At 37.8% G+C, this 14982-nt stretch overlaps 1 protein-coding gene across 6 annotated transcripts in view; it reads left to right on the forward strand.

Annotated features, from left to right (window-relative positions):
- Positions 1-14982, forward strand: part of CAMK4 (calcium/calmodulin dependent protein kinase IV) — a 254678-nt gene that overhangs the window by 186063 nt on the left and 53633 nt on the right. For all 6 annotated transcript variants that reach the window (XR_009007091.1, XR_009007092.1, XR_009007090.1 and 3 more), the window contains 2 exons: positions 2789-2879; positions 4911-4985. Coding sequence is in view for 2 of the 6 variants with exons in the window: in XM_007192092.2 (XP_007192154.2) it covers positions 2789-2879; positions 4911-4985 (166 nt within the window). In the remaining 4 variants the exon portion in view is untranslated. The remainder of the gene's footprint in view (positions 1-2788; positions 2880-4910; positions 4986-14982) is intronic.

The following is a 14982-nucleotide window of genomic DNA, read 5'->3' on the forward strand; positions in this document are numbered from 1 at the left end:
AGATAAGTTCACTTGTGTCATATTTTAGATTCCACATATAAGTGACATCATATGTTATTTGTCTTTTTCTTTCTGACTGACTTCACTTAGTATGATAATCTCTAGTTGCATCCATGTTGCTGCAAATGGCATTATTTCGTTCTTTTTTATGACTGAGTAGTATTCCATTGTATATATGTACCGCATCTTCTTTATCCATTCCTCTGTCGATGGACCTTTAGGTTGTTTCCATGCCTTGACTATTGTGAATAGTGCTGCTATGAACATAGGGGTACATGTATCTTTTTGAATTATAGTTTTGTCCAGATATATGCCCAGGAATAGATTGCGGATCATGTGGTAATTCTATTTTTAGTTTTTTGAGGAACCTTCATACTGTTTTCCATAGTGGCTGTACCAATTTAACATTCCCACCAACAGTGTAGGAGGGTTCCCTTCTCTCCACACTCTCTCCAGCATTTGTTATTTGTAGACTTTTTAATGATGGCCATTCTGACTGGTGTGAGGTGGTACCTCATTGTAGTTTTGATTTGCATTTCTCTAATAATTAGCGATGTTGAGCATCTTTTCATGAAAAGACCAAAATTTAAGACTCACCCAGTTTTAAACTTCTTCCCTTCCCCGCATTGGGATCTGTAATTTATAAACATAGGGGGTAGGAATTCTTGTTAGTTTCTTCTTTTTTTCTTGCTCTTTTTCAACCAGCTAGATGCTGATTGTGGTCCTTCCAGGGTGGGGATGTGAAGGCGATGATGAAGAGTGGGTTAGGAGATGGAGGGTTAAGACTTGGCCTTACCAGACTGGCACAGTTCTGGGCTGGCACCAGTGATCTCTGGGTGTGGCAGGTTACAAATGCCTGTTGTTCTTTCCCTATGGGACACCATTGGTAGCTCTACAGAGACTCATTGCAGGACAGTTCTCTCACTCCAGGTGATCTGAGTGGCCCTTCAGCTGCCTACTGTCACCTCCCTCATGTTCTGCTTTCTGTGATGCTGAGATGAGGTGGCATCATCCCAGCAGGAAACACTCCAGCAAAGGGACCTCTTCTGGGAGACTAGTGTCTGATTCCCTTCTGCACAGTCCACACTAGGCCCATGAGAAATGTGCTTCTTTGTCCAGCTTTTATTTGAGGGCAGCTGAATCTCACTGAGACCCTCTCTCCTCAATCACCTGCTCCAACCATTTTCCAGTTTTTCACGAGTGAGCCAGGTATCAGTCCCTGTTTCCCCAAATCACTAAGTGACACATGTCAAGTGACCTTGAAGCTGTTTATCCCCTCTTACTTGGCTTGAGTAGAAAGAAAGAAGAACTTCCTCCCTTCCCCTATGAGATTGGAAAGGAGAAAAACTACAGCACCCTGGCAAATTTTTCTCTTAACCCAACAGAAAGATAGGCAAAGGATTTGAATGGGCAATTTATGAAAAGGAAAACCAATAAAGGTATGAAAAGAAGCTAGACTATACCAGTAAACAGAGAAAGACAAACAAAACTTAAGGTATAATTTTTATACTCCAGCTCAGCAAAAGTTAAAAATATAAATTTGGTGAAGATATTAGGAAAACATATACACTTACAATGTTTATGTGAGTAAATACTGATGGAGTCTTTTAGGAAAGTGATTTTGCAGTATATATTAAAATTAAAAGTCTATATACCTTTTGACCCCACCAGACCTGCTTCCAGGTATCTGTCCTAGAGAAACACCAGCAAAAATACTCAAATATCCAAGTACTGAAGGTTTATTAATGCATTATTTGTAATTTTTAAAAACTTGAATGTCCATCAAAATGGGAATAGCAAAATAAAAAGTGATGGACATCAAACAAAAAATGGATGCAAGGATTAAATAAAATAAGCTGTGATGACATGTGGGAAAGACTTCAAAGACATGTTAAGTGAAAAAAAGAGCAGTGTAAAAATTTTATTAATGATACATTGATGTAAGAAAATGGAAAAATCAGGGATATTTCTTTGTATACATATACTCATATTTGTAAATGCATAGAAAAAAGTTCACACCATTTCAAACTGATGAATGATTGCTTTTGGAGAGGACCTGAGGCTTCCCCTGGAAGAGAAGCAGGGTCAGGTAGAACTTTAACATTCACAATGAGAGTATGTTACTTGTTTAATTACACATGATTTATAAAATAATTTAAAATGTAATAAAATGAATGGAGTTGTTAGAGGTAATTTTTAAGATATCTCAAGTATAATACTCTATATTGATAGCTGGATATACTAATCCTCAGAAGAGTCTATGAGAGCATTCATTGTCATTAAACAATATTTTTCATATTAAGGGTAGTTCTCTATAATAATTACTCACATCTAAATGTCTGTTCGAACGATAATTATGAAGTCTTTGCTATGGTTGTGAACTTCTAAGATGACACATACAATTATGCTTTTCAGATAATAAATCAGACAAATTTCAACACAGAGCACCTTGACTTTATTATAATAATAATTAGCCAATTTGAGCTGATATGGTAATATGCATATGAGAACTGCAACCAATATTCTCTGAGAAGTAAATATTTTATTTCTGGCAATTGGTTCTATACAATTTAAATCGCATTTCACTTTTAGGAAAATATGTATAAGCTATTCTCAAATGACATATAGTTTAAAACATATTTTCCCTTATGGTGTTTATTTTTAAATCACAGTATGTGTGTTGTTGAATCACATAACTTAGTAAAAATTATTATAATTCTGGAAAGATTAAATGTTGGAACCATAAATATAATTATATGAATGTTACTTAATTATTTTCCCTGTTTAGTACCTACATGAAAATGGGATTGTTCATCGTGATCTCAAACCAGAGAATCTTCTCTATGCAACTCCAGCCCCAGATGCACCACTCAAAATTGGTATGTTTCCTGATGTCTTATGATCCCTTTTCCCAAAGCAGAAGAAATTTATTCCATGGAATTTGTAAATATTGCTCTGTCCAGTTTTGCCTCCATTCAATTTCCTCAAATATTGGTGTCTGTAAAGGAATAATGCATTGTTTTGGAAATCTGTGCTCTTTCCTGGAATATTTACCTGAATTAGTGCTTGGAAGGTGGTGCTTCATTGCTGGACACACAAAGGAATCACAGCTCTTGGAAATGACAGGGACTTCAGGAGGTGACCTCGTATTTTGTAGATAAGTTTATATAGTAGAAAATCACAGATTATATGACACTTCTTATTGCACAAGTTAGTTGGAGCTTAATTTTAGATAATGAAGAACTTTGACACAAAGTGCTTAGTACATATCAGTGAATTTGGGCCCTGAATCATTTGTTTATATGAACAGAGATAAATTGAGATCTGTATTTCCCAAAGTACACTCCACGGAACACTGGTCCTCAGTTGAGTGAACCATTCCCCCCTCCCTTTGGTGGGGGGAATGGTTTGTGGTGGTGCTAAGTTTGGTCAAGTAAGTTAGGAAATGCCAACTTACAGTTAAACAAGATTTTTATTTCTGCAGGACTTTTGAGAAAGTTAAAAATACTAATGTGTAGACTGACATCTAAATTAGTGTCTGTGAGGCTTTTTCCAAACCTTATTTGACTCTGGAAACCTTGGTTTGGTTCTTTTCCCCCAATAAGCACTTTGAAGAACTACAAAGACGATTTGGGAAGTTCTGATCTACCCAAAGAGATCATTAAATCATCATTTTAGAAAAACGTATATTAAATTTTACTTTCCATGTCCCTTACAGGGCAAATCTTTGTTTGCAAAAATAATTATAAAATTTATTTTAGATGAAATCTCCTTAGTAGAATCTGTTCTAAATCCTCTAAAGGGCATTGCTCTTTTGGCACTGTCCTTTATAATGCTAATCTGATGAGTTCACTGCATTTATAAATGTTAACACTTTTGAAAATTAAGTTGTACATATCATGGAAGAGCTCAGACAACATAATGTGCTTTATGAATGCAAGAACCTAAAGAAAAAATACTGAAGTCATGCTGGGCAGCCAGCTTGTTCTCATAATCACTCCTGAAAGGCAGTGGGTAGCAGGGAGGCTTCCATTTCCTTTAACATCACTTTCAAAGATTTTATCCTTCAAGAAATTTCTTTAAATGGATGGATAGATACTAATTTAGACAGGAGAGCTTTTCTTTCTGAAGGACTTCCTGCTGCTTTTTCTGATAAGGATCAGCACCTCCATGGAAATGTGGGTTTATCTTTGAAGTCTAAAATGGCATCAGTTCTGTACCTGCCTCTCTTGAAGAATGGCCTTGAACTGTTTCCTTATGTTTCCTGGGTGAGAAGGATGTAGCCCAGCAAATAGACCATAATGGTAGCAACTTTCGTTAATGTTTTATCTAGGTACCATTCTGAGAAATAAATAAGAATTTTTGCACAAAGTTATATGTTCCTCATACAAGAGTAAATTCTTATCTGTCAAATATACTAGAGAACAAAAGTATTTATTTTGAAGCAGAATAAACCTTTGATATTTCTGTTCATTTTACTGACATTTACAAAAGTCTAATTTTTTATTTTGATTTCTTCCAGTGGATTAAAAGTTCTGAATTATATCAGTAATTCTATACTGTCATTTAGAGTTAGTTTCAAATCTCAGAATTAATATTAGACAAACTATATCTGTCACAACTATTATTTCAAGAAGAAATAGCTTATTTACTAAAAGCTAGTAATTATAGAGAAGAGCATAACATGTATTTGGGAGTCATGGGATATTTTTTTCCAATTTAAAGCAAGGCCTGAATTATTATTTAGTTTTTTTAATTTACTCTCCCAGGTGACTGGCCCCTATCTATATCCACCCCAACGTCAAATACAAACAAATAAATAAGTTTTATTTTGAATAACAAAAAAGTAATCTGTCATCATATAAAAGCTGAGAAAAGACTCGCTTCATTAAATTTTTTTCCTGTCTCAGCTGATTTTGGACTCTCTAAAATCGTGGAACATCAAGTGCTCATGAAGACAGTATGTGGAACCCCAGGGTACTGCGGTATGTTCTTTAATACTGATATTTTACTTTTATTGTATTCAGTGATCTGATTTTTTTTAACTCCTAGTATCTCTATTTGAAACACAATTTGATGTAAGTCTCCGTGAGGAAGGCATATATAAATGACACTCAGACCACCTGTTGCTCTGCATGAGGGGTTCAATGATGTTGATTTTAGGGCACCCCTGTTAAGACAGCAGGGGGAGAGGGGCCCTCAGAAGGAAGGACTGGGTGCTCTGTACCTGCTTTTAGGTAGTAGCTACTCTTGGACCCACTCAGGAAGAGAAAGACAGTCACCGGGGAAAGGGGCAGGGAAACAGCATTGTGGTTGGGATTAAAGCCATGAGCCCTTTGTTACTTTACTTATTTGCTTTTACTCAGGACGGTGTGTGAGGAGAGCGTATATCATTAATTCCGATGGTGTATAAGACTACAGTGAGAGCAGGGTAGCCCCTGGTTCTCATGGATGGCACTGGCCTAGCCTCACTAGGACAACGGCTTTAGGTGGGGTTTCCCTGCCAGAGTCCCCCAGAGATGAGGTGTGGGACAGTCCTCCCATCCTCTTGCCCAGTCTCCCAGAATGGGCTGAAGGTACCCTGAGTACAGTTCACAATCCAGAGACAGAACAATAGCATTTGATCCAAGCCAGCATGAAGCTCGCCCTTCTTTTCTTGACAGCTATATTAATCTGGCAACAACCTAAAAGCCAATAAAGCTCGCAAAAATTATCAAGAACTTCTAAAGTTTTTCTGACTAATGAATATGCCACAAATTAATTAAAATCTGGATTACAAAGAAAAGAGACAAGACTTCAAGTTACCAGTCATAAGATTAGCTGTCATTTTCTCTTAGGATCATCGTCTTTTTATACAAATCTTCCTTCACTCGCTCATCTCTTCAGCAAAATCACCTGCTGTATTTCAGGCCGGTGCTTGGCACCAGGAAGATGCATTTCTTGCCTCCACCCCCATTCCCAGGGGTTCACAATCTATAGGGGAACAGACATGAAACCAAACAAGTATCGCACCTTAGGAAACACCAGGTTATGCATATGGAAAGGCCTTCATGGGGACACAGGAGAAGGGTGGTATTTGGAGTTATCTGTCTTATTCTTCTGTGGCATTTATACCTGTTAGTCACCCCACCTCAGAAATAGACACATAAGAACTACATTACTAACTCATTGTAACAACTTCTGAATTCATAGAAATCAGACTGGAGAGGTGCAGCAAGATAGTCACTGAAGCAAATGTATGATTAAATTCACAGAATTTTAGTGCTGAAAGTAACTTTAATATTCACTTACTAACATTCTCATTTTACTAAGGTCAAAAGAGTATGACTTCCCCAAGATTCCACATCTAGTTATTAGTGGATCAGGGATGAGAATCCAGGTATACAAGGTCCTAAAAACAGATTCATAGAATTCCCTATTCAAAAAAGCAACATAGATAAATCAATATAGTTTCCCCTCACAGAAATATTTATCATTTATTGCTTTTAGTTTAAAATGTTCTCTATTTTAATTTTTGAAGCCTCAAAAGTATTACTTGGTCATTGTAAGAAGTGAAAATCCAAACATGTGTAATCAATATTAACAGCCTCATTCGTTCTTCCACACCAGTCTCCATGTTTCCATGTTCACATAAACATTTTATAATCTTGATTTTAACTAGTTAGTTTCCCTGGTCTAAAATAATAATATTTTAGATTACTTTCTTGCAGCTGAATTGTTCATAAATCCCGTAATTACACAGAATTGTGTACCTATCTTTCTGTTAAATCATTACATTGTGCCAAATATTCTTCTTCTGTATCTTAAGATCCTTGAGGACAGGAGTAATTTATCAATTAGGAGTAAATTCAGAAAACTAAAAATAACTATGACTTAAACAAGACAGAAGTTAATTTCTCTGATGCTAGAGGTCTAGAGATAGGCAATCCTGATGGGTTCCCACAGCTATGGCTCTGCAGGTGTGGTGGATCTCAGTGTCAGGGATTCAGACTTTTTCTGTCTTACTCTACCATTCCTGAGTATGTTTCCTCACAGTCCAAAATGGCTGCTTGAAATCAGTCATTATATCTGCATTCTACACAACCAGAAGGAAAAAAATCTAAAAAAGAGTGCACATTTTCACTGTTAAACAGGCTTGCTGAAGCCCCACATGTCACTTCCACTTATATCTTATTAGCCAGTACTTAGTTATAGCCTCCACACTGCCAGGGAAACTGGCAATATGTCCCTTGGCTGCACGTGCTGCTGTCCCAAATGAATTCAGGGTTCTGTTACAAAGAATGAATATTGCATTAGACGACTCACTATCTCTACCACAGGCTTATGAGTAAGATTTTCATTCTCAGAAAAAAATGTGAGGACTTCCCTGGTAGTCCAGTGGTTAAGAATCCGCCTTCCAATGCAGGGGATGTGCGTTCGATCCCTGGTCTGGGAACTAAGATCCCACAAGCTGCAGGGCGACTAAGCCCGCATGCTCTAGAGCCCACACTCCACAACTAGAAAGAAACCCGCGTGCCGCCACTAAGACCTGATGCAGCCAAATAAATTAATAAGTAAATAAATATTTTTTTAATGTGGAAACCATTGCAGCATGTTCCTTATAGGCATGCTCTTTTTCATTTTCCTTAGAACTGTTAGCTGACAACCTATCACCCTTCCCTTCTAATGATGCCGTGTGAACTTTTCCTTTCTCTAATTCATATGTCCTTATTTGTCCTCATCCTGGATTTCTTTCCTGCCTCCAGATTGCCAACAATATGGAGAAAAATAAGAACCTTGAATTTAGTACTATATGCCAAATGGGGTTGCCTGTTTGTGACCACTAACTGCTGACCAATTGACAGAAGCAGTGAAAGAGGATTGAGAAAAGAATGAGACAACAAATTAAGGAGTTCCCACAAGAATAAAGCTGGTGGACAATTTAGTAATCGTTATCTAATAATGAACAATAAATATTCCAGGGAGGTAGGTAGGTTGGAGAAATTCTCTGAGACTTGAGCAGCCCTGAAATTGAAGGATCAGGGAGAAATTACCCTGGTGATCTCTCAGGGTCCCTGCCGTGACTAAGAGATAGCAGAGTCCTTTCAGTGGCTTTAATAATAGTGATAAGAGGGACTTCCCCAATGGTCCAGTGGTAAAGAATCTGCCTTCCAATGCAGGGGATGCGGGTTCGATCCCTGGTTGGGGAACTAAGATTCCACATGCCGAGGGGCAATTAAGCCCACGCACCACAACTACTGAGCCCGTGCACCTCAACTAGAGAGCCTGCATACCACAAACTACAGAGCCCATGCGCTCTGGAGCCTGTGCACCACAACTAGAGAGAGAAAACCCGCACACCACAACTAGAGAGAGAAAACCCACACACCACAACTAGAGAGAGAAAACCTGCATGCCGCAACTAGAGAGAAGCCCGCATGCTGCAACGAAGATCCCGCGTGCAGCCAAACATAAAAATAAATAAATAAATAAATAATAATAATAGTGATAAGAGCAAATCTTTCTTGCAACAGTACAGAATGGTCATTCTATGAATGAATGATTCATTCACTGATAAAATGAACATTGAATGTCTAATAGACTCCATGTTAGTCACTGAGATCATAAGAGTGAACACAGTATGATCTTGCCCTTCAAGAATTTCATAGGCTATAAAAGAAGAAAGACCTGTACACATAAATCAAAATTTGTTGTAATAAGTTATATATTTATCTGAGCCAAAGGCTCAAGCATGCAGAGGGGAAGGAACAATTAATCCTTCTTAGATGGGCCTTTACAGAGGAGGGGTACTAAAGGATTAGTAGGAGTTCAACAAGTGAAGAAGTGGCCACAAGGCATTGTTTGTCAGCAAGCACAGGAAGAGAAAAGTCAGAGGAGTGGTAGCATCTGAAAAGTTCAGGGACTGTTTGTTACTTTGTCACTTTGCATGACTGGAATATAGAGTCTTTGGTACAGAGAATACAGATGGACTTGGAAAAATAGGATGGACCAAATTTTAAAAGAATCTGTACATTAGGCTAAGGAATTCAGACTTGCTTTGGTAGATAATAGTGATCCAGCAAAGGTTCTTAATCAGGGCAATTATATTTTTAAATCAAATCTGTATTTTATAAATACCTTGATAATGACATTATGGCAGATGGATTTGAGAGAGAAAAAAGATCAAAAGAAGACAAATTAGAAAGCTATTGTAAATGCTCTTTCCTGTCACTCCATAAACAGCTTCTCAGTGAATAATGTATTCAGTCTATTCCTAAATCCAATCGTTTATTTTTTTAATATAAAATTATTGTAAAAATACTATTTCAGACTCTTGTCTTTGCCATCTTGTAAGACAGGCCCATCTTACAGATAATGCCATCTCATAATGGAGGCTTATTTTCCATTTGCTATTTTTTTCCCTGCAGATATCCATATCACCCTTGAGGCTATGTAATGGGGAAAAAGGGAGTTGAGTGGTTGAACAAGATCAAGATAATCCTTCCACTCTGCTGTAGGTAGAGACTCATCAGGAAGTAGTAATTTGCTATATTATTCAAAAAGGAGGAGAAAGCAGCAAGGAAGGTGGGGCAGGGGTGGAGATTGAGAGAGAAAATATAAGTGCTTTGTGGACTCAAGTGCTAAACGTATGTGTGGAATTACTATCATATAGGCTGAGGCAGGCTTAGAAGTCAAAAACAAGAAAGTTCAATGTATTTAATTTAAAAAGCAAAGTTCATAATATATATTAAGAGGGAGGACTTCCCTGTTGGTGCACTGGTTAGGAATCCGCCTGCCAATGCAGGGGACACAGGTTCGAGCCCTGGTCCGGGAAGATCCCATGTGCCATGGAGCAACTAAACCCGTGCGCCACAGCTACTGAGCCTGTGCTCTAGAGCCTGCGAGCCACAACTACTGAGCCCGCGTGCCACAACTACTGAAGCCCGTGCACCTAGAGCCCGTGCTCCAAAGCAAGAGAAGCCACCGCAATGAGAAGCCCACGTACTGCAACAACGCAACTAGAGAAAGCCCGCACGCAGCAACGAAGACCCAGCGCAACCAAAAAATAAATAAACTTAAAAAAATATATATGTATATAAAGAGACATATATTCATACATACTCTTAGTCCAAAGGAAATACACTAGAATATTACCTCCAACTGGGAGCAAAGGAGGGGGCAGGATTTTAAGGATACACTGAAAGCATTGAAAAAGCTGAGTTAGGGAAAAACAGAAGTCCTAGTAACACCAGGGCACAGGATGTAGGTGACCTAGAGTGGAGGAAAGATGCAGGATTTTGAATTTTTTTTAATGTAATATAGTAATATTTATATTCATCTGTCTTATAAACAATTAGACCATTTTTTTAACATCTTTATTGGAGTATAATTGCTTTACAATGGTGTGTTAGTTTCTGCTTTATAACAAAGTGAATCAGTTATACATACACATATGTTCCCATATCTCTTCCCTCTTGCATAGACCATTTATAGACAAGGCTGAAGCCCTCTTTGAGGATCACCCTCAATTCTAGCCCTTTCTCCCCTCACCACATATAAGTACTGTCATCAGTTTGCCATGTAGCCTTCTGAGAATATTTAGGTGAGGAGGAAACTGTCTATTTATAGAATGATCTGGAAATGAAACCCAAGAGCAAAACTGGCGAGAATCACTGTCATGCTATAGAAAGCATTACTTTACACAGAGACTTTACATTTAACTTGGAACAGTGACAGAGAGGGGAGGGCTGAGCTTGTTTCCTTGCTTGATGTAAGGACGATTACATCCTAGGTCAATTATCCTTATGTACGCAGCATCTGGTTTTTTGAATAGAAGGGTTTTTTCAATTACATCTTTGGAGAGAGTGGGTATTTATGTCATACCATCTGTCATTTGTCAGGAAATTAAAAAAGGAAAGTTACCCAATCAGTCTCACTTATAGAACCTTTGCCCCAGGCTATTAATAACAGAGAGTTCTCCTATAAGTGAATCTCAAAAGAAAAAATATCACAGATGCTGTGTGCTTAAGCAAATACTCATTATTTCCTGGGAAATCTGCCCAGTCAAAACTTAACTCCAGGCTAGAAAACTAAAATTTGTGATCCAGATAAATGGAATCAATGACTAGTGCTCTGACATAGTCCATGAGGGGGTCAACATTGAAGAAATTCTCAAAATCTTGTTGTTGGGAAAAGAAACGGGTCTCAAGAAAAAAAAAATCCATTGGGCCATGGCTCCTGATAAATGTGCTACAATGTAACTATGCAATATTACTTCCAAAATATCTTAACTGTTCAGATATTTGAGGCTTGAAGTCTGTGGGTGTTCAGACCTACCCATGCCCATCCCAGAAAAGAAATACAAGCTGTTAGAGTAAAAAAGAAACCAGTGTGGAAGTGGTTAGATAAAAGAATGTTTCTGTCTAATACCAAGTATCTAATTTATTCATAGGCTTAGTTAATTAAACTATATGTGTTCATATTTTATATTCCTACTTGTCTGTTTATCCAAATTCTATTTTCAGGGTCCAGAAGCTATTAAGAATTTATTTCCTCTTGGCATTTGCCAGGTCTCATTATTATAGGAATAATCCTTCCTTGTTACCACATTGCAATGTTCTAAAGAAATAACCTATTACATTCACTCTATGAAAATTACAGTTTTTCAACAGTCTACAGTCAGAAGAGATTTCTATCTACAAGCACACATATCACCATGAAAAATATTGGAAAATTTAAATGAGATAAAAGAAGTAAATTTAATAGTCTAAAACACAAGCTTTCAGAATAGTTTCATGTTTTCGTTCCTTTCTAGAACACTAAATAGTTAAGGTGAAATAATGAGTATCCAATTACATTGATAATCTAATCAAGTAGGGGATTATCTCACCTGAGAACTAATTAAATACCCACAATGATGCCTATCTTTTTGCAATGAACTTAAAAAAAAAATAACACTAGAAGAAATAAACATATAGTAAAATATCATCTGCACTGTGTGTAAGTTTCTCCTTGACAGGCTGGTGTGTGTACACTAGGGTTCCCATGGGGCTTGTTAACAATAGGAAGGGAGTAGGGAAGGCTGGAGGAAGGAAGCAAAGAAGGATAAGCAGGTTGGTCCCAGATCCATCTCCCCTTTCTGAACACAGCCCTTCGTTTTCCCTGAGATATGCTGTGTCCCCAAGCCATCATAGGATTGTCCCCGGCATGCTAGCAGTGCCTGATCCAAATGAACAAGTGCCAGGTAAAGGAAAAAGTGGGACTGCGGACAGACACAGGAGTGATGAGGAAAGGTTGTAGCTCATCTTGTTCTTGACCTTCCAAAGGACAGGGACTCTGCAGGTTGAGTGCAGGCTTATTTTAAGCTGTCTTGGAAATTTTAAACTTAGAGGAAAATGAGTCTCTTGGCGCCTTTGTATTGGTCTGATACTGACCTAAACAAAGGGTATTCTGTGGAACTTTATTCTTTTTTCGTTTAATAAATATTTATTAAACTCCTATTATGCACCAGGCACTGTTCTAGGTGCTAGAGATACAGCAGTGAAAAATTTTTTTCTTTAAGGAAGGTACATTTTAGCGGGAGAAGACAAATAATAAACAAAGTAAATGTGTAAATTATATAAAAAGAGGTTATAATTTCTATGGAAGAATATAGAGTTGGGAAAGGGGATAGGAAGTGCTGGGAGCCTGAGTTAATATTTAAACAGGTGTGATCAGTGAAGGCTTCACATGAGAAGGGAACATAAGAGCAAAGACTTCATGAAAGAGGTAAGGGAGAGAGCAAGCAACATGGATATCTAGGGAAAGAACATTACAGGTAGAGGGGACAGAGCACACCAACCTGAGGCAAGAAAGAGTAGGCGGGAAAGAGTAGGTCGGAGAAGGGATCAGAGAGCTCCAGCTGGAAAGATAGAGCTAACGTTCACTGAGATGAGGAAGATTTCTGGAGCAACAGGTTTGGGGCTTGTTGACTTTGAGATGCCTGTTAGATATCCAAGGGGAGGTGACAAGTGGGCAGAGGGGTGTATATGTCTGAAATTCAGGAGCAAGGGCATGGCTGTTGATATAAATGTGGGCGTTATCAACATATACATGCTATTTAAAGTCATGAGACTATCTAGCGTCACCAAAGCAGAAAAGGAAATGACCCCGACTGATCCCTGGGCAACATCACCATTAGGAGGCCAGAGAGAAGAGAAGAAACCACATTATCATTGAGACTGTCAAATAGTAGAAGCTCCACAGGACAGAATTAGAAATCATGAATAGATGTTGTAAGGCACAGATTTGAGGCTCAATACACACAAAACAATGTTCTAACATCTAAAGCTGTCAGCAATATAAGGGGCTGCCTCCCTAGCTTGGGAAATGGTCACAAAAGCTGATTGACTCATCTCTCAGGATTTAGGGTTATCGACAAGGAGAGGGGAGGAAGAGTCCTACAAATTTCTTCATCACCCATATGGTATTAAATAATATTACCACAAAATCTGTGTATACATTCTATATGTATAAACTAAGTTGAGGACAACCACTCAGTTAAATCCAAGTTAACCAAGTATATTTTGGCCTGAGATGGCTGATAAAATTGAGTCTAAAGAGATTGTCACCAACATCATCCCCTCACTTCTCTTGCTCCTTTTAGTTTAGGGGCAATCTTTTAATGTATTGTTAATCCTTAACTTCTGGGTCTCAATATCACAAATCATTTTCTGTGCCCACTTCCTTATAATTGTAAGAGACTAATTCAAGAACAGAACCAACTGTGCTGGAGAGTTCACATGCCGTGAGGATTCAGCTCTATTATTACATATGTGAGGGTGGAATGATGGGAGGAAAAGAGGTCAAAAGGGAGAGGTGATTGATGGCAAGTGGGTAGAAGACTTGCTTAAAACGTATTATTTGGGCCCTGAACACCCACAAAATGTTCCATTTTAGAATGTTTGCTACAGAAAGGATATGCATAAAATAAACATTAAAAGTTTCAAAAGAATTATTATTGATAATTATCAGTAAGATGTATAGTGTCTTTGGAGAAAAACACAGTATTTGCCATACTTAACACATGAGACAGAGTTTGAATGCTAAGTCCATTACTTTATATCTGCATCTTCATATAAAAAAGAGACTCTTACATAATGTTAATATTAGGATGAGTTGGGTTAATTTATTTATATGGTTTATTTATTTATACTCTACCTTATCCCACAAAAATGGAAAGGCAGCTTTTCAACAGTTAACACTCCTTTGCTGTCCCTCAGCCAGCATCCATCACAGCTTTAAAGTGACCAGGAGACTTGGTATGATTAAGGTTTGGAACAAATAGTGATTACTCCAAGATGGGAGAGCTCAATGGAATCATAGAAAAGTGAATTTCATAGAAATGAAACTTTCACAGGGTAATTAAAATGTCACGTTTCTTTTTTTTCCTCTTCTGAAAGCACTAGGTGTTCTCAAATATTTGATTTTCTCTTCAGGGTATTATTAAAAAAATAAAAAAGTAAAGTGAGAAAAATAAACAGGCTCTTTCTTCACCCATTTATAAGATTTATACAAAGAGAAATGTCATACAATTCATGTGGCAAGGAAGACTTTTTTAACAGCTAAAATGAAAAACATCAAGTGAGAGTTGGATTGCCTGATATTTGCAGTGTAAAAGATCAAGAGCCAAGGAAAATAGAGAAGATGCATTGGAACATAAAGAGCCTATCACTTGTGTTTCAAAACATCCTTCAAACTTTTTTCTTGCTCTACACGAACAAGTTATAAATAACTAAAGTGACAGGGGCTTCAAATGTCTCCTCTGTCGTTCTCAGGCTTCCACAGCATGGCATGCAAGAATTGATAGTATTCTGAGATTCACTGTAGTAAAGTGACAAGGCTGCTCCTAGCCAGAGGCAACCCCCTCTGGAAGCATCTCAACTGTTATCACAGTCTGATCCATTCCATACCTTTGTTATAACATGTAGCACTGGGACATCGCCTGTCTTCTCTGTTGTCAAA

This window comes from Balaenoptera acutorostrata, chromosome 2, assembly GCF_949987535.1.
Source record: "Balaenoptera acutorostrata chromosome 2, mBalAcu1.1, whole genome shotgun sequence".
Lineage (NCBI taxonomy): Eukaryota > Metazoa > Chordata > Mammalia > Artiodactyla > Balaenopteridae > Balaenoptera > Balaenoptera acutorostrata.